The sequence below is a fragment of the Dermacentor variabilis genome, chromosome 1 (assembly GCF_050947875.1).
Source record: "Dermacentor variabilis isolate Ectoservices chromosome 1, ASM5094787v1, whole genome shotgun sequence".
Lineage (NCBI taxonomy): Eukaryota > Metazoa > Arthropoda > Arachnida > Ixodida > Ixodidae > Dermacentor > Dermacentor variabilis.
Genome location: NC_134568.1, coordinates 141,615,229 through 141,635,984, shown reverse-complemented (window position 1 = coordinate 141,635,984; position 20,756 = coordinate 141,615,229). Strand labels below are relative to the sequence as shown.

The 20,756-nt window shown below is 50.3% G+C and overlaps 1 protein-coding gene across 4 annotated transcripts in view; it reads left to right on the top strand.

The window, feature by feature from the left end:
• Positions 1–20,756, top strand: part of LOC142585550 (uncharacterized) — a 399,003-nt gene that overhangs the window by 211,388 nt on the left and 166,859 nt on the right. Inside the window, exon 3 of one of the 4 annotated variants that reach the window (XM_075696391.1) lies at positions 2,602–2,668. The exons of 2 other annotated variants lie outside the window; for them this stretch is intronic. In XM_075696391.1, coding sequence (XP_075552506.1) covers positions 2,602–2,668 — 67 coding nt within the window. Of the gene's footprint in view, positions 1–2,594; positions 2,669–20,756 lie in introns of all 4 variants that reach the window. One more of the 4 variants, XM_075696442.1, reaches the window with a different exon arrangement.

Below are 20,756 nucleotides of genomic sequence, written 5' to 3'. Positions count from 1 at the left end.
CTGCCGTATACGCTCCAACCCATTTTTATTATTCTGTAAATTTCCTTCTCATGACGATGGTTCCATGTGAATAATTGACCTAGGTAAACGTACTCCTTCAAAGACTCTATAGAGGCTGACTGGCGATCCTAAACTCTTGTTCCCTTGCCCGGCTATTCATCATTATCTTTCTCTTCTGCTTCTTAATCTTCAACCCTACTCTTACACTCACTCTGTTAGGGTCCTCAATCATTTGTTGTAACTCGTCTCCAGTCTAGCTGAACAGGGCAATGTCATCTGCAAACCGAAGGTTGCTGAGATATTCGCCGTCGATCCTTACTCCTAAGCCTTCCCAGTTTAATAGCTCGAATACTTCTTCCAAGCACGCAGTGAATAGCATTGCAGAGATTGTGTCTCCTTGTCTGACACCTTTCTTTATAGGCATCTTCCTACTTTTCTTGTGGAGAATTAAGGTAGCTGTGGCATCTCTGTAGATATTTTTCAAGATATTTACGTAAGCGGCCTGTAATCCTTGATTACGTAACACCTCTATGTCTGCTGCTGTTTCTACTGAATCAAATTAATTTTCGTAGTCTATGAAAGCCATATAGAGAGGCTGATTGTACGATGCGGATTTCTGATTAATGATTGCCTGATTAATGACATGGATGTGATCAATTGTAGACTATCCCTTCCTGAAGGCAGCCTGTTCCCTTGGTTGACCCAACTCCAGTGTTACCCTTATTCTATCGGAAATTATCTTGGTGAATATTTTATTTATTACTGGGAATAAGCTAATGGGCTTATAATTTTTGAATTCTTTAACGTCTCCCTCATTTGTAGATTAGCATAATGTTTGCATTCTTCCAGTTCTCTGGGACCCTTGAAGTCGATAGACACTATAGACACTCTTTTATGTGTGTCGTCACTCAATTTCTTGGTTATATTTTGCTTATTTCATAACTTGTTTCTCTGCTCTGTATTCCGCTTTATTTTTTTTATATAACTTCTAATCCAAGGGTCCCGGTGCAGTCTCTGACTTTGGGACCCTTGTCTGTATACCATTTTTTGTAACAAATTGTTACGAACGAATAATAAACTGAAACTGAAACTGACACTTCGTATAGAGAGTCGCCAGTTTTTCAAGCATTATGTCTCCTCTACCTTTGATTAAATGGACTGTTATTCCATCTTCTCCTGCCGCTTTTCCCCGTTTCATGAATTGCAAAGCCCTTCTAATCTCATCGCTAGGTATAGAAGGAGTCTCCGCAACCTGTTCAGTAGTGCTTCAAATGGAGGTATCGTGGCTCCTCTGGGCGCTGTACACGTCAGTATAAACTTCTTCCGCTGCTTGTACTATACTTTCAAGATTGCTGATGATATTACCTTGCTTATCTTTAAGTGCATACATCTCCCTTTGTCCTATGCAAAGTTTCCTTCTCACTGATGTCATGCTGCGTCCATTTTTTACGGCTTCCTCAGCCTTTCTCCCGTTATAATTTCGAATATCCCGTATTTTCTCCTTGTTGATCAGTTTTGACAGTTCCGTGAATTCTATCTTATCTCTTGAGCTGGACACTTTCATTCTTTGTCGCTTCTTTATTAGGTCCTCTGTTACTCGGGAGAGCTGCCTACTGGTTGCCTTGGTGCCTTACCTCCCACTTCAGTTGCTGCCTCTGAAGCCAGCCTAATTACGATTTCATTCATTATAAAAATAAAATTCAAGCATATATATATATATATATATATATATATATATATATATATATATATATATATATATATATATATATATATATATATATATATATATATATATATATATGGGGGGCCGGCTGCTTTCTTTTACGTGTAGTTCAACTATAATGTAAAAAGTACGACCACTAGGCGACACGAAAACAATAAAGCCATTCTGCTGTTGAGTGTCAGATCGCGAACTCGCTTTCCGGCCGCGGAGGGGTGGCGGGGGCGTATATCTCGATGGGGGCTGAATACATAAACTCGTGCATATATGCCATGCTTTGGGTGTACACGTTAGAGAGTGATCGAATCTAATGCGGCGTCTCTCATAGTGCAGCTTCGGTATGTTAACTCACCCTCAATTTATAGTTCGTGTGATGCGGAAATTTACTCGCGAGTCGGAACGTTTAGCAGATTCGTTTCAGGGCGTCGTGTCGAGGAGGTATATACATAGTGGGCTGGCCGACGCGGCATGGTGCGCTGGGATGGCTCGCAAGCTGCCAGATTGTGTGCCCGTTCGGCCTTGTATACGCGTTATTTTTGTCGGTCAGTCTCGCGCTGCCCCACGGACGATGATGGCACGAACGACGGCCTTCCAGTTACTGTTTTCGAGGGCTATCTTGTTTAAATTTATGTGCACTAGTTGAGTGCTAAGGTGGGGAGAGGAAAGAAAATGAGTGAATATTGCGGTGCAACAATGCATTGTATTAGCAATGGCACAAACGAGCATTTCCGGCCGGGGGCACGTTGTAGCCTGATCGATCAGGATGCAAGCCGCAAACCGGCGCCATGCATCTTAAATTTAACATTGTTTAGTCGACAGCATATAGTTACATTTGGCTGTCGGAGGTTGACCTTATTGCTATGTTTTGCAGTTTTCAGATCATTGTCGAAGCCACCGTCAGTGCGTGCTCTCAGCCATTTCTTTGTGTCCGTTTGTGTATGGGAGGTAAGTCTCGCTTCAACGTTAAAGTTTGCTGCAAAATCCTCCTCGTTCTTGATGCTTATTCCTTGAGTAAGGTCAAGCCTTTCTTTTTTGTCTGCTATTGCATGCGTTTCTTTTCGCTGCCAGTCACATTAAACTAATTAGGGTGTTCACGAAATTATGTCGCTTTCAGGCGCGGACAGCCCGTGCGGTTTGCTCATTTTATCTGAATGTGGAGCGTTGTGTATACGCACGTGCGCGTTCACGGGCGCATCTCAAAGACGAAAAAAAAAATAATTATGGCGTCCTAGGAAAGTGCGGCAAATTTCTGGAGCGAAGGCTGGTCCCAAGGTAACCGCCTTTGTCTCGCTAAACGCTCTTGTTTTGACTCCTTTTTCCTTCGCGGGCTCTACCTTGCTTCCTCGTAGCATACCGCGTTCGGGCCTGTTTGCTCGCCACGACGGGCTTGCTTTCTTTCTCATGGACAGTGCAACACCGCATATGCCTATGTGACATTCTTGGACGATCGGCCGTGGTACGTGCAGGCGATACTTGAAGACTGTCCCCATCGCTGGTCGGCCCACAAAGCTGTGAAGGCACCTTTCTCTTTCTTGAGGGCGGCTGGCCTGTGTGAACGCCTTTGACTTGATGAGGCCCTCCGCGCGCGTGCGCTAACTCACAGCAACCTTCTTTCCCCCTACTCCTCTCTCCGTCTCATCTCTCTATTCCCGCTTTCCCGTCCCCCACTGTAGGGTAGCCAACAAGACGCATTTATCGTTAACATCCCCGCCTTCTTTCTTTCTTTCCTCCTCCTCCTCCTCCTCCTCCTCCTTGTCCTCTCGGCGGCGCTCATTCTGGCGCAGTCACTGTGAAGAGAATTAACTGACCGGCTGGAAATCGGTAAAACGCGCCGCCATCGGCGCATATATGCCGTGCGTCCATTTGACCATGTTTGCATTTGAAAAGTTTGCTTTTCCCTCTCTTCCTCTCTAACTGCGGATCGTACGCTTTTTCAACCGGCACGGGTTGCCTGAGCGCGCTCCTTGGCCAAATATTTGAGATCTGCAACCCCGTTCTCTCTGTACTTATGTATAGTGTGCCATCCGTATCGGTTCTGTGCACGTTCTGTGACGTCCACGCACGCGTAGATGTATAAACTTCTCGCGCTTCTGCGCGCGCGCATCTCCTATGTAGCACGGGCTTTCTCAGCGCTTTTAAAGGGACGTGCAGCTGTGCACAGCTATCCCGGGCCATCATCTGCTTTCTTTTCACCGAACTAGCGCGAAGAGCCCATGTATGCATGGGCAAAAAAAGAAAGCAAAAAAACTTGCGATGTGATCGAGCGTCTCGTCGCCCGCAGTGTATACGTATACGCAGTGTATACGGGCGACGAGACCGTCTGTCGCCGCCCGTATACTGCGTTCGGGCTGTCCGCTTCGTTTTTCGCAAACTTACGCGGTCACGTCGCTTCCCTCTCTTCCCCACCGTGGCTTCTGTTTGAACGAACTTGTCGTCCATGACAAGCTGTACGTTCTAGAATGCGCCGGTCGCTGCGTATACGCCGCCAGTGCAAACCTGGAGCCCAGAGAGGCGATTCTCTCGTCGTGCTGAGATGCTCGAAAGACTTCGTTAAAGTATTTCCAAACTGACTGCACACTTCTAGCTCGAGGCATCCCCGAGCCACCCTATATAGAACGGTGGCGCGACTACTTGTGTAGGCGACGGGCAGGGCGAGGGCCTCGCGCGCTGCGCTTTGATAAGTGACTCGTTCGGCGACGGGGTGTGCAAGAAGTTACGCGCAAATTTAAGGCACTACTTTAATTGCTATAAGTGCACGTTTGGCGAAGAAAAAAAAAATAGAAGAGGCTGTCGAGGTGGGTTGCCGTTCCGGGGCCCGCCCACCTCTTGTTCCGTCGAGCCACACCGAAACTTACCGTTGCACTTCCTCGCGTCACCTGCTCGTCTTATGAAAAAATGAGGATTGTGACGGGTATGTTTTTGCACTGAGGCTTGCGACGAACCATCTCTTTTTCTCGAGGGCAGAATGCGTATCGTATAAGCTGACGTCCGTACAGCTTCCGCAGAATTTGCGGCATTTTGCTAAGGAATTGTGCAACCAAGTGACCAAGTACAATTTAGTCACCGCGCACAACCTATGCATTTGAAGCTGACCCGGAATAGTGGAGAGTACAGCCGTCTCGCGCATACCGCGGACGCTGTACGTGTTTTTCAGAACCCCCGGCACCAGTTGTTGTCAATTCAGCATGGGAGGGTAAAAAAGAAACGGAAAAAAAAAGAAAAGAAAACGGTTTCATTGGCGTTTGTAGGTCAATGGGAGATGTGGCCCTGGGAAACACCTTCTGATTTGGACGACTCTTCGCATCGAGAGGTTGCTGCCCAATAGGCTCGATGATCGACAAAGATGCAACGCACACATGCAGCTCATGATGGAAGCGGGCCACATTATTGAAAATTCCTCCCCGGTGGCTATAGCCCCTATACCATGTGCCCTTCTCTTGCACATCATGCACCTTCGTTCAGAGCATGCTGCTGCCTGATTCCTCGTTAGAATGGACATGGAACCACACGTGTGCGCCTAGCTGCAGGTGTGAAAAGAATCATAATCGACCATGGCTTTTTTGTGTTTCTTACGTTTTCCAGCGTGACCTTCCTCGGACTGTTTTAAACCGACTGGACTCCATGACATTTTCAGGGGCACAGATGCTTACATCGTTTCATCGAGCGTTCCAGACTCAAAAGTTAACGCGGGCACAACTGCAACGTGTGAGGTCGAGTGTCCTTACGTGACCTGTTTCTAATGTGGTAGGTTAGTCATGCGTGCGTATAGCGATAGTGTTCTCTCTCCGTCCCTTATTTTGGTTTGTCCCGTATCCCCATTAGCACTGTGTAGGGTAGCTAACCGTATATGTGCGACTGGTCGACATATCAGTTCTTCTTTCCCTCTCCACCTCTTTCTGCCTTCATTTCGGGCACCTTGCAAGGTACTCTGTAACGCGCTATAGCTTCAAACTTCAGGCCTGTGTTATCCTGCATGATAAGGCATCAAGCGTTAACCGCCATGCCGCTCGGACCGTAAAAGAAAATTGTGGCAAATCGGCGGCAGTGGGAATGAAACGCACGCCGTATACACGACCCACTTGTACAATTCCCTATAGGCACCTGCACATTCTTTTTTTTTCCCAGTTTCCTCAAATAAACCTTAAATTCGCACTCGTCGCACTAATTACCGCGCTGTACTGTGTACTCACGCAGGCCTGCATGGATATTTTCATGGTAGTGAAAGCGTCCCTATATGAGCATTGCCAATGCCTTTTAACGCATATTGGCTCTACCATAGCGCGTGCTCCTATCAGCCCAGTCGACCACAGATTATTCTGTGAGATGTCTTTGTGTGCGCATGTAAGCCACACAAATATATTATTGCAGAGCGAGAGATCTTTATGTAACCCGTGTGCTTGAATAACGTTTTTATCTTTGTGCATCTAAAAACAATTCCTCAGCTATCGCCACACACACACACACACACACACACACACACACACACACACACACACACACACACACACACACACACACACACACACACACACACACACACACACACACACACACACACACACACACACACACACACACACACACACACACACACACACACACACACACACACACACGCACGCACGCACGCACGCACGCACGCACGCACGCACACACACACACACACACACACACACACACACACACACACACACACACACGCACACACGCACACACACACACACACACACACACACACGCACACACGCACACACACACACACACTGCAAAAGGGTGACTGCGGCATAGGCAGCGGCGTGTCTGCGCTAGTTCTGACGAAGGATCACTTGACAGCGCGGAGAGAGCGAAAACGCGCGAGAAATGTTGGACATGTCAATCCCTTCAAATCGTCACGAGTTTCCGATTTCAGGCCTCTTTGTTCCACCGAGCGGCCGCCTCTGTTCACCCGCTTCTTTTCCATGCGGCGGCCCCCGAAACTGACAACAAAAGGGGGAAGCGGAGAAAGTGCCCACGGGCAAGACCGTTCCAGATCAACCCGACTCTCATTGCCTAAGGCGGCGCGGCGCGTGTTGCTGGTTTCTTCTGTTGTTACAGCGTCTCAGGGGCAAAAAAAGACAAAAAACAAAAAAGAGAACACACACATATAGAACAGCGAGAAAGAAAGAGGAGCGTAAGTGAGCGTTTTATTTCGAGCCTCGAGTTGGTCTCGTGGCCTCGCTCAGAGCCGCGCCGCGAAGTCGAGAAAAGAGGAGTCGCGGCAAATCCGCGAAGCGCGCCGAAGAAAGAAAGAACGCCTGTGGTGCGTTGACTCCACGGCAGGATCCAGCTCAGTCAGTCGGCTATAGCTTGAACTCGTTGGCTGCGCCGTACGGCGCTGGCGTTTCTCCACGCGGACGCTATAGCGTCGCTTATTTCAGCAGTCCGCTCACATGGCTTTTCTTCTTTCTTTCCCTTTTCGTAAGAGTCTGTCTCTATTCCCAAACGCTGTCTTCCCTGTGTGTGTGTGTGTGTGTGCGTGCGTGCGTGCGTGCGCGTGTGATTTTTACTTTTGTTTTCCTCTTGGTGTCTTACTACGCCCTGCTTTCCGTCTATTTTTTCCCCTTGATGCTTGTTTTGGCCGGATTTGACGGTAAAGCGTTTGGCCGAGCTTTCGTCGCGGTGGTCTTTCTCCGAGGTGAAGGGAGGCATGGTGCTTGCGTCTTAACGCCACTTGATCTCAGCGTGCCTTGTCCTTGCGGGGGCCACATAGGCGCAGTGTTGGCGCATGTCAGTGACGGAAGCGTTATTGATTGCGTTAACTTCGTTAGAAGAAAGCACTGCGCAACGTTTTTGGTGCGCGATTTCTCACCTAGAGAGATGACCGCGCCTCCGTCACTATCAGCGGCAGAGATTGCGCCTATGCACCCTACGCTGTACATACGGGTTCACAGAGCCTAGCACGTGGTGTTGGTTTCCTGTTGACCATGCATCTTGACTATAATTTCATTGACTTTTGCGACTGGCCGTTGCTTGGTTGCCGAGCCGACCTTACGTTTGCTAACAGGTTGTAAGATCGGTGTGCATGGTATACCTGGTGCACACGCGCACATGGCAGCTTATTTGCTTTTACTGGTTGTTCGAGGATGAACTTGCGTCTTAAGGTTTGTATACAATGCCCAACCAGACCTAAAATAAAGCCTCAAATAAGAGTGATTTTGATTTGTACTCTTTTCTTTTTGTACCTGGATCAGCCGATTTGTTAAGGAAAGAACACTTGCATTTTACAAAAAATGTACGCGCGCACACAAGAATGGTTCGCGATTTGCCAGCATCGTATATCTATCGTGTGATCGGCTATGTTTATCGATGGGACGTGGATGTCGGCAAATCACGAGCGCGCAATTCGTATACAGGGGCAGGTTTGACCGCGGATTGGTTAAAACTCAAAGATGCCGCCAGGGCCCGAAGTGTGCGGGTGTGTCCGACGTCACGCGGGAAGCGTTACCTAAGCAAACCTTTTACGCACGTGGGCAACGCTCCGAACACAGCTCGAGCACGAAGACGGTGTTTTACAGGTGTGCGGAAGGCTTGCCATACCTATAAAGAGCTTAACGTGACCGTTCTTTTGCAAACCTCTTACGTATTGTTGCTATCTCTTAGGAGTCGCGTTTCGTATATGCTAGAACTCTCCCCAGCGGTCAATTCCGTAGACAGCGATGGCGCGCCGACGCGTGTGGCAATTGGTCTAGCGGCTAAAGATGTATAAATAAAACACTCTTTCTGAGACATATGTGGCCAAGAGCTCCGAGTCGTTGTCAGCGTTGTCGCGCCTTGTCAACTGCTCTCAGTCCTGCTTTCGCCTAGACGTCAGAGCCACTAACTTCTGTAAAGTGGAGGGGTAAGCGAGCATATTACTCGCCCTTTTACATACCCTCCGCAGAATGTCGGCTGCCCGCGTTCTGCCGCTGTGCTCGAAGCCGCCCTCGCTCTGGTCCGTTTTTATCCCGGCGGTCGTTGAGAGTGACACGGACCGCGTGCCCTCTGTCCCCGGCCGGCGAGTTGCGCGCGCAGTCCGGCGCTGGCTGAATTGCCGCGAAAACGGGACTGGGGAGCGCGTGCGCATGCACGCCAGCGGAGACGCCGCCCATAATCGGGGCCGCAGTGTGCTGGCCGGGGAAGGAACGAAACGGTTGACATGTACATAGTACACGCGGCGCGAACTGCGCGCACGGTGAATGGGAGCAGCGTCTGCGTTATATAGGGGCGCTCGTTAGTCTAGAAAACTGAATGAAGAAGACTCGCCGCGTGCCTCGTGGCGCCGGCCGGCGGAGTCTGTGCGGGAGTCGTTTAGTTTCAGCCGCCCTGGCCGCGCGTTTTCTTATCTCCATTATACGAGGAAGCAAAGAAGGGCGCCGATTACGCTCGTCCGGGGGCCTTCTCTCTCTCCTCTTTCGTGCCTCGGCGCATCGACAGCAAAGCTGGGAGGATGTTGACGTCCGGTCCGTCGGCTGCTTGCGACGAGAAGTGGGTCGGATTCCGAGGGGTGTGCCTGCCGGCGGACTGGGACAATAAATTTGCCAGCGAGGCTCCTGGGCCCCAGGCCGCGTGTAGCGACGGCGCGGCGAGAGTGTATATTTATACGACTCCACGGACCGGGGCGGTTGGTTGTGTTAGAAGAGAATAAAATAAAAAAAAGTTGCGGATTATAAGTGTACAATGCAGGTCTGTCCACGCATCTGCAGTCGTGCACTGATCGGGGCCGTCGTCGCTGCCGTGCCGACGGAAGAAAGCCTTGCCCGGTTTCGCTCACTACCGCGGGTCGAATTAAAGGTGTTGCGGGGAAGAGGGTTGCGCGGGGAGAAGTGTGTCAGCCGGATCGCACGTGGCACGGATGTTGGGACGCTGTTGCTGTGGCGACACAATCGCCCCCAAGCACGCGTGACTGGAACAAGAGAAGACGCAATTGTTTGTTGCAGTGTTGCTCACACTGTCCTGGTTGTAGTACGAACCACGCCCGAAATGAGTGAGTCGACGCGTGCATTGGGCCTCCATCACGTGTTTCAGACTGCCTAAACGAATTACGAGAAAGGTAGTTGGTTATCGCGTCACGTGATGCCATCACGTGTGTCCTTTTAGTCTGCAGCTTGAGAGGGAATAACACAGATGGGGGCGAAAATCCTGGAGCGATGTACGTTGATTATTCAGCACAATGCGTTGGCGGGCTAGTCGTTGGTGCGAATCCATGAATACTTTGTTTAGCGCAAAACAACAGACACAAGAAAGACGACAGGACCTGTTGTCTTTCTTGTGTCTGTTTTGTGCTAAAGAAAGTATTCATGTATTCATATACGTTGATTATATTCAACTACAAACACCAAACATGTTAGTTTCGTCGTTTAGTTCTTTTTTCTTTTTTTTTTGTTTCGTAGTTAGATTATAGTGCGAATTGAATTACTCAGTAGCTCATCGTGAGTGAATATGTATATTTTACCGGCGCGCAGTGGACAGTTAGTAAGGTCTTCAATGTAGCGTCCCTGCGGAATGAATTCACCGTGAGCGCTGCGGCTTCACAGCTGCAAAATCGCGAAAATGTGTAGCAGCAGAATGAATATTGAAATTTCAAACTGGTGTTATTGATATGCGCGTTTCGCAAATTCGTCTTTTTTTCAGTTTTTACTTGGAAACAGTAGTTCCGTTTATTTTTCTGGGCATGTTCTTAGCAAAGCTGACTGCTGGTGTATATTATACTCACTCAGCGGGCCTGTATGCATGAAGTAGGCGTGCTACTATGGCGTTAACATGTGCATGCAGGGTTGGTAAACGCGCACGCACGCACGCACGCACGCACGCACACACACACACGCACGCACACACACACACACAAACACACAAACAAACGTGCTGCTTTGTTATGCCAATTATGCTATTTAGTTTTAATAGCTAGAACACAATATATGGTAAGCACTGTATGAGTAGCCTTCGCGCTGCTGCTTTAATAATTTAAGTGCCGGTATAGGTCTCAGATGGATGTCTGGGAAACGTTGGTACTAATATCACGAGGTGTAGCTTAGAGGTTTAAGTAAAAACAGCCACATCGACGATTGTGTTGTAGCTGTTTCATCATGTTACATATTTTGGAATATCGGCTTTTCCAGATGACAAGCGCGGCTCCGTAGTACGTTTTTTTTTACCATAGTAAATCTCGTAGGCGACCCGCCTTTCACAGAGGAGAAGATCTTGGGCGCGTGGCCTCGCGCGTCTGCTATGTGCAAGGCCACAAAGGTGCTGGTGCGTTTCTTGAAGTGCACCAACCTGTGTGAGCGCCTGTGACTGACTCGGCGATGAACGATTGTGCGTGTAGCAGTGTAAACTGTGAACTTCTTTCTTCCTTCTCTTCTTTCAATCCCCTTTCCTCCTTCCCCAGTGCAGGGTAGCCTACCGAGCTCAGCGTGGTTAACCTTCCTGCCTTTCCCTTATGACCTCTCTCTCTCTCTCTCTCTCTAAGTCTCGACTACCACCTTCTTGTCTTCTTGAGGCAGCCAGTCATATCATAAGAAGTCAACAAACAACGACACCAATGACAGCATAGGGGAAATTACATGTACTTACTAATTCAATTAAAGAACTGATAAATTAATGGAAATGAAAGTGGATGAAAAAACAACCGGCTGCAGTGGGGCACGAACCCACATCTTCGCATGCTGTCCTTGGTGTCGTTGTTTGTTCGCTTCTTATGAATAATAAAAATCGGGCCCTCGGTTTCCTTTCTTCTCATTCAGATTCAGACAGTTGGGGCGATTCAAATGCATTTCTAACACAATGTGGCATATAGGTCAGGGCAGAGTTCCAGCACGGTCGTGTCTTGCAGTCATGGGAGTGATTATCTGTATTATTACGACACTACGTCTACTCCTGCCCTGTATTGAATGAAACCGTAAGTCATTGTAGCTTTCTTTCTTTCTTAGGTGGGGGATTCGTCGCAAGGAATATCTAATAAAAAATCGTAAAGAAAAAATAAAGACAATTGTTTCTACATTCACCTTTGTGGATGTTGCGTTGAATAAATAAGCTGGCAACAACTGCCGTCTCGAGTGAATCGCTGAAGAGATTTCACCATCGTTGTTTCCTCCTTACTTCAGCCCGTAGCTGCTTAGAAGCTAGTAAAGCCTTTACACATTGCCCATTCCTTCGTTACACCTCCAGACTGCTTCACTAAAGGCGCTTTGTCAGAACCCGCATATTTATTCCCTAACTTCATCGCTGCTCACTAGCCGCGGCCTTCGAGATGGCACAGGCGCGCATTTGCTATCTCGGAGGCGATGCAGTTGGTACGGCGTTCTGTGGATACGAAAACGCTCGTGTGTCGTGCTTTTACTGCTCGTAAAAATAACATAAAAATTAAAAAAGAACATTACCGGTGGCCAGAAATGATCCGGAGAACAGCACTACGCCGTCTCTGATAACCCCTGTGTCCCCTTGGGACGTTAAACACCACCAATCAGTCATCAATCAACTTCCCCCGTAACCCTCGTCATCGATGGGACCCGGTGGTCAACAATAGCTATTTCCGCCCATCCGTCGGACATGTTGGCAGTGCCACTGTACACTGTAAAACAATTTACACCCTGAGGGGTGCGTAAGGGTGTAAGCATGTCTATAACTCGCACTCTTACACCATTTTTGCCTGTAAGGTTCGTGGTTATATACCAATTTAGACCCTTATTCAATTTACAGGGTGCAAATTATTTTACAGCGCACAGCTGTTTACTGCGCGCTATTCGCAGCCTTTGTTTGATAGCTATACGTTGAGGGAATAGACCTGGATTTTTTCTCGCTATCCTGGCTTGCGGGCTGTGATCACGAGAACAGCGCTAAGGCGCGGTTATAGCCATGGCAGCTTGCACTGATGTCGTGCTACAACATGTGTGGCCCTGAACTTCTAAATACTTGCGGCGGAGATAAACGTGTTTTGCAGTGCGTTCAAGCATGCTGTGATTTCTTGAGCGAGCGCGCCCAGACGAAGCAAGCGTGGCTTTGCCCTTATAGAAAACGGCCGCATTTATATGTAACTACGAATGAAGGTTCCAAAATGCCACAGCAGAACCATCACCAGAACGCGAAAATCGCTAGCACTCGTGACAGGCTTCAGCAACAAAGGCTCAACGCTCGTTTCAATGGATTTCCTCCCGCATTGGTATTAATTGCTGGCAATGAGAATGCTGATGCGCTTGCATAGGCGGCGTTCTTTCATCCTCATAATGTCAAGGTCCCAAAGAGTGATCGAGTTACAAAATTCTGACGTCCGTACTCACTTTCGGTTGCCTTGGGTTCCACCACGTACAGTCAACCACAGAATTTTACGGAACATGAGATATAAGAAAAAGCTCGAAATCTGCGCAGGTATTCGCATGCACAGCCTCTGTACTAGTATGTGAGAGCAACGTTTTGATGTTCGGTTTTACTGAGTACTGTTACAGGCTGCTCGGAAATTGAACGTTTTCTGAGATCCCGTGGTCCGTAAACTTTTGTGGGTGACTGTGCTTGAGCCATGCCTAACCAAGCGACTTCGTCGAGAGGGAGCATCGCTTTCATATCGAATGAGGACTGGATCTTCAGCTCGTACCTCAGCATGGTTATTTAACACGGCCGCACCGATTCGTGCTTCATGCGACCAGGCAGGAGACATCCAACGCTCTGTGGTCGTGCCCAAATTACCCCAGATGAAAGGAACGCTCTTCTTGAGAAGCTGCAAAAGAAAGACCTTCCACTTGCACCCCTGCAACACCTTGTCTTCCGAGAAGGATCAATTGTAGGCTGCAGGGAAGCTTGAAGTATTATTCTTGTATTCCTACGAGAGGCTGGTTTGATGGACGTAGTAACGTACCGTAGTTACACTGTGAGAGTCGCTCATGCGGAGCAATTGCCGGCCTCTATCTCAGCTTAAACCCGCCTGTTGCTACAATCCACCAACACCACCACCTTTGTTTTATACCATAGCACGGTGGCTGGCTGTCATGTGTGTGACGAGAGTCGTAAGTGTCGGCAAAAATGGGAGGGAAGTCTCTTCTTGTGCGCCGCAGATTGGTGGGCCATCTATCAGAGGTACTTGCGTCAGCCGACAATACAAATCATTATTCTGTTTACCCAGTGCTTAACCTATGCACTCCGTGTACAGTGGCATGTATTCTGTTCAATGCGCACATGTTTTGTAATCGTTGTCTTCGTGTAACTGCCACCGGGAATGTTCCGTATCTTGTAGGACAAAAGGCCGTTTTCTAGAAACATGATTGCGGAGGCTCTTTCGGTTGCAGCAGTTTAGTATACACAAGCCAGCTGATTAACCTTCCAACAGCGTTATATAGTGTATCTACGCGAGCATTCCTCGGCACGGCTGGGTGGAGGTTGGTACAACCGATTCCATAGCGCGCTTGCTTCGCGCGTGCTGCTGTTTGGGGGGAGATGTGAACGGCCGGGAAGAACTCGTGGACGATGCGTATCGAACGCCGTCCGTGACGGGACGAGTAGCAGCAACGCCGAGTTGTATGAGGAAAGGTGCAGTACTGCGAGGTCGAAGAGAGATAAGAGGGTCTAGATGGGGCCGCCGTCGACTCCGACCATTTGGCACCCACTTTCGTAACAAATATACACGACGGCCAACCTATGGATACGGGAAAGGCAACTGTGAATCGCGGTCAGTCTTGTTGGCGTGCGTCTGTGTGAGTGAAGGTGCGCGTTGCCGTTTCTAAGTGTTTTCATTCAGGCTGTATGACAGAGAAGACAGAGAGAGAAGAACGAAGTGACCGCATCACTTCACGATCTTCTTTAGGACTGATCCGCTCAAAACCTCTGGCGTCCTATAACGCTTAAAGAAGCGAAACAACGCACCATTCGGCCTAACTTGTAATTTTACATGCACTCTGGATAGGTTCCAGCGTCTTAATGTAGCCCGACCATAAAATAACGGTCCGCAATGGCGCATTTTTATGGATATCGGGGGTTTGTCTGCGATCCCGTCGTATTTGTTGCTTAGTATGACGACATAGTTTGTGAAGAGCCGTTTGGATCATTTACAGTGCTGGAGACGTTAGCGGTCGAATCGTATACTGCTGAATTTATTAGGACGGCGATTTCGCGGCAAGCTGCTTGTGGCCGACGTCTTCATCCTCATCGCGAGGTTGTGCGCGTTGTCGTAAGCACCACAGAAATCGCTTTCAGATGACCTCGCCACGGCGAACTCAGCCATCGAGCCGCGCAGAAAGACTCTGCTTACCACTACTAGACAACAGTTGACCTGAATCCGCTCACCGCTCATGAGCGGGCCCATGCAAGCCTGTAGCGTGTAGGCGTATCGAGCTGGCGCCTTGCGTGGGAGAGCCGGGTCTTGCCTGGGCCGTGGCCATCGAAGAAGCGCCTTGAAGATTCTTCGCGCGCCCTTATCATATTCGCTTTGTAATCGAAAGGGACCGCCCGTTGAATTATTCCGTCGTACTGGGCAGCGGAAGATTGCACGCTAGTGATTCTCAAATTGCACCGCTTAGAGGACGATCGCTTTCCCCGCGCCTTTGCCCTTTCTGCTGAGCCGCCCTGATTAACGCGCAAGGAGGCGCGTTTTCAGCGAAGCCCCTGCTCCCCGCGCTTGCAGTGCTTTGTATTGTGCGTTCGTGTATGTATGTATCTATGGGTGTGCGTGCGTGCGCGCCGTAGCGAAGCTTGCTCTTTATTTTTCGTCTTCGTTGTGTTGTTACTATTCCAGGGGCGAGATGGGCAGATGGCTGAGCGATTTGGGGCGACGAAGGCGTTATTGTTATCGAGGCAGCTCTCGCCGGGGAAATGATGCGAGCACGCCTGGCTCGCTCTTGGCGGCGGCAGTGCAAGCACGCGCTTGCGTCATGCTGTCCGTCCGCCGCGGCGCTGCAGGAGACGATGCCGCGGAGCCTCAGCGCCGTTGACCGAGATCGGCCGCGCCTGCCGCCGCCGTTCCTCGTCGTTTTGTGCGTGTGTGTATGAGAGGGGAGGTTTGCCGCGAGAGAAGACCCGTTGTTTAATTTTCCTCCGACATCCTGCAGAGACCGCACGCGCCATGCGTTGGCTAAGTGTTCGTCCTCGCTCTCTCCTCGGCACACGGGGAGCCAGACGAAAACGTACGGCGACCATCGCGTGCGTCGGCCTCTATGGCGCATAGTATATACTTGTGTGTGTGTGTTTGCAGTGAGCACTGTGAAATGCAAGAAATCGCCGCGGCTCCGATGCGAACGCCTCGGCAGGGAATGCGAGGCCATCTGCCGCGTTCCTTTCTCAGTGCAGTTTGCTCAATATCCCTCGCTTCGTTCACTTTCTCTTTCGCCATATGTCGGGAGAAGGAATTCTTGCATTGTGCGCAATAACTGCATGAATAAGGCCCAAAGGTTGCGTCGATGGGTCTGCATGCACAGTGGAGGTAGAGGCGCTTTTAGGTCGTATGTGCGACTCGAGGGTTGCGCTGCGCTTTCGGCGCCTCGCGGCGATGGCCTCGCGCCAGTCCGTGCTCTGTAAAGTAGATAGATTAGCAATGGTCACATTACGGCGTACTGTGTAGTTGTTCTACCAACCGTAGCAGCGTACACACAGGTGATGCATGCGTGCCATATATGCGCGAGAGCTAGCGGGCGCCAGGTCGCCGGTGCGATATAGTTTCCGGCCTGCGAGATCCCGGCTTTCGTATAGCTATATCAAAGAGGATCTAGCGCGGGTGCAGAGCTCGCCCGCTTTCTTTTATGCACGCAGAAATTCTGCCACTACACATCATCCTAGCATATCTTTGGGTGCTGGCATTTCAGAAAAAAAAAATAACACTGAACCGTTGGAAGATTTCACTATATATAGTTCCTGCAACGTAACAAACTTCGTAAGTCTCCGCCCCGGATTTTGGTCTGGTTGCGTTCGCGGGTATATAGTCTATGGCGTTGTATAAATAGTAATCATTTACGGCGAAGATGTTAAAGGGCGTGCACAGGGGTTCTCATGAGGCGGCGTGGTCAGTACCGAATGTAAGCCACAGAACAGCCTGCGACGGAGCTCCGAAGCGGCCGTATGACCAGGGCGTCAGTATGAACCATACATAAAGAAGATGCCGTCGGAATGCGCAGCGGGGCCGCCGGCGCCGGTCCAAGAGCCGGCCCAGCATATACAGTAAAAAATGTACACGTCCTGTTGTAATCGCACCGCTGGTACGAGTTGTTGGGAACTCGGCGCTGACGCCCGTGGTTGCACCTGGGTCGCAAGCCCCAAGGGTAGCGTTGGCCTGGCGGCCTGGGGTACAACTGGAAGCATCCGAAGGTCCCGGCAAAGCATGAGTCGACTGGTAACAACAAAACAACTTGTTTATTCTAACATCGCAAAGAGTTGGCGGTCAGGTTGACCGAAGTAGAGAGACGGGAGAGCACGTTACTCAACAGAAGAAATCGGAGCCCTCCTTTGGCGTCCGGGGGCAGCTGCTTTTATACTCTCGCAGTTGAGGGCAAGAAGGAACCCCTCTATAGACGAGCACGTGACTGTGCCGCTCGGGAACAATGGGATAAGGTGGCTCATACGTCGTGTCGGCGCCGCTGGGGCACAATGGGAAGAGAAGGTGGACGCATCCGTCGTGTCGGCGCCTGTCAGACCCCCTCGCTTCACAGTTGTTGGGAGCTCCTCTCCCCGGCTGCCGCGCTTCGACAAGCGTGGGCACCAACATGCACATACACACACACACGCACATGAAGACACGTGGCATTGGAACATGCCTGGACGCGCTTGGCGGGGAGGCGTAGCGGCGGCGCCGAACAGGCCAAAATGTCTGCCGCTTTGAACGAAGCCCCGGCGTCCGTTGCATCCGCGCCGGCTATACCGCGCGTCGTAGGCGAAACGTAACAGTCCGATACAGTGGAGGGCGTAACAAGTATACTATGCGCGCATATCATGAAGCGTTTGAAATCACTAGCACCGTATATAAATAAGCGTCTGCAAACTCTTGGGTAGATCATCGGGAATTGGCAAACTAGACTCCTAGAACTTTCAAAGAGTTTAAGAAGCTCCTTTTGTCGATTCGCTTTCGTGGATTCCTAGTCCCGGGTTCGCATCCCGGACTATAGGACGAATTTTTCTTCAACTGCGAAGCTTTCTTTCTGAGAAACCCGCATGGGTTTCCTTTGTAGCTTCGTGCTACATTCTAGTACATTCTGGTGGATGACAATTTTTCCCTCTCATGATACTTCCTCCACCTTGCGGGAGTCCGCAGAACTGATTTGTCATATTAATGTATGAGTTGCTCGCATTTGCATGCGGTACATTCGCGAAGGTTCTTATTAAACCTAATATTTGTGCTGCAGTTCCGCCTTTCTTATAGGGCTAAAGCTACCCGCTAACTCTGAACGTATGGCGTACATTGTGGTTTGTTTCCTGCGTTGTAAATTGAAAAAAAAAAGAACACAAGAAATGAAAAAGCATCTGTTTCTTTTATTCTCAGCAGAGGCTAGTTCGTCATTGGATTGAAATGCATCGTAAATATTTACGGCACAAGGGAATGGCTTACCAATAAAAGGAAGAAAGCCTCGCTGAAGGAGCAGCTCCTCTTTGTGCCTGTGCGAGATCATCTTTCTTTCTTTCTTTCTTTCTTTCTTTCTTTCTTTCTTTCTTTCTTTCTTTCTTTCTTTCTTTCTATTTCTCTTAAAAATCAACGGGTGGAATATGACGTAGATGGCGGCGGCCAGCACTGCACTACGCGCATCTGTTGTCAATATCTAATATGACAGGCCTGTCATAGACCAGAAGAGGTAACATCATTTCCGGCGACTTCTCGGCCCCGGCGAATGCCCACCGTCGTCACAGCCGTCGAGCAAGCTGCAAACTGGCTCAAGAAAATTTGACAGAGCGCGAGCAGTCGCATGCTCTCTGTCGTGCCAACCTGTCCACACGTTCCTTTCACGTTGCGCGCCAGCAGACCTCCCCCCCACACACACACACTTGGGTTTTCTCGTTCGCTTTTCGTGTTCCTGTGGTTTTGTTAACGGTGTTGCGTGTGCAGTCTAGGGTGTTCCATCGACGCTTTGCCGCTGCGTCAAGCGCGGTGCCCCCTCCCCCCCCCCGCCCCCTTTCAGTGCCATCACAACTGCGCCCCAATGCCGCGGCCATGCCTCCCGCGCCCTGATGCGTGGGTCACGTTTCCGCGCCCCGCTTTCCCTGCTGCGCTGCCCGCTGTGAAATGGATCGCGCGCGCCTCTTCTGCCTCGCACCTCCGGGGCCACCTTTTGGGCCGCGGTCGTGTTTGTTGTTCGGCCGTCTCGCAGCCTTCCTCGTTGTCGCGGTGCGGCTAGATCTCTCTGTCTCTGGCCCCGCGCATTCTTCGCTGAGAACACGCGCTCTGGCAAAGCGTAGCCGCGCGCAGCATCACGCATGGAATGCAGGGAAGGAAAAAAAAATGAAGCTTGCGGAGGCGTGGTACTGATCGTGTAGGCGTTTTTCGGCCTCACGCACCGCGCTGGACATTTTGGGTCTCCTCCGAGGTGCGCCTCTTTTTGGCACGTGTACGGGCGGTTATTCCGCATATACGAGCGAACATGGGAAAAAAACAAAAATACTGTTGCGTTTGTGCCAAAATTAAACTTCAGCTCATGTTATGGCTGGCTGTCAAGCCGGCCAAAGAAGGCGGCGGGAAGTCTGCTGGGTGTAAGAATCGCGCTTCCAATCTAGTGTCGTGTTTTCAGCTGTGCTTGTACTTTGTTTATTTTATTTAGAGAATGAGGTTAGACGGTGAGGCTTGACAGTGAGACAGTGGTGAATGCAGCAAATCTAGCATGGTTCAGCGCAGAAGTCTGCGTGTCTTAAATGCTAAACGTTTCCTTTTGATGCCTTTTGGTGCCAGCAAATGTCCTATTGGACTTTGGACATTACACTAGCGCAAGAAACATTTCTTCTTGCAGCTAAATGTGCCAATCTGCGACTGTAACTGTTCCATTCTATTGTCCGCATTCGACTATCTTGTGTACGGTTACTTGCTTAGCGCTGCTGTTTATGTAGATCACTAATTGGTATGCACGTATTGAAATCTTTCTCCACGGCTACTGAGCTGGCGTTGCACGGCAAAGGCTCAGAGATGACGCATCATTGAGAAATACTCCGCGATCGCTTTGCTGCAGCTCCTCCCTGACACGCTCCTGAATTCGTGCTGAGGGGCAGCCAACAGGAAAACGCTGGCGCCAGCATATACTATCTTCGCAGGCAGTTTATTCTTCCTTGTCCCTTTCGTGCGCACCAGCTTAAAGCGCTGGTCTGAAAAGAGTGCCGCTTGCTTCTTGCTCGAAGTAATGAATAAAAAAATAATAAAGGAGACCTAAGTTTCTGTTTACTAGCTTCTCTTCACTATTCGCCAGTGTCTTTGCTCGCTCTTGCAGAGAACCCCGAGAAAGGTGCGTAATCCCCTGCATGCGTCGTCGGCGCCGTCGGCTTATCAAACGTGTAGTGCAAAGCGGTGGATGGGTAAGAAGACGGCCGCCTACGTACCGCGGGCGGCCCCTGTGTTTTCTTTTTTATAATTATTGTTCCTTATTTATTTTACACAACCGTCCGCAACGAAGGAAGGACGCGTGTGCAGCGGCAGCAACGCGTATCAAATATGCGCTCGCCGGTGGCGTCGGTGGCGCCCGCCCGGACGGACGGTGTCACGCGGGCAGGCGAGCGCAGCTTGAAGGGTCAGCAGCACGCGGAGGAGGCCAGCCGTGCAGCTCTCCCGCGTGTGCTGCACTGGGCGCGGTCCGTGCACGCCGCAGCTCGGCGGTGTCCGAGCGCACGCTCGCCAGGCGGTCCGGTGGTGGCGACCGTGTACTGCGGTGCGCGGGCAGCAACCGGTCGGCTGGCGTACGCACTGGAGGGCCCTGTTGTCACCGTGCGGACACCACGGTGCGCGAGAAGAGACGGACGGTGCGTCGAGCGGGCCGCGGTCGAGCGCGGAACGGAAGTGAGTCCTCTTGTGCTCGACGTGCGCGAGCCACACGACCCGCCGGTCGGGCACATCAACTGATGAGAGGAGGCTGCCTGATCG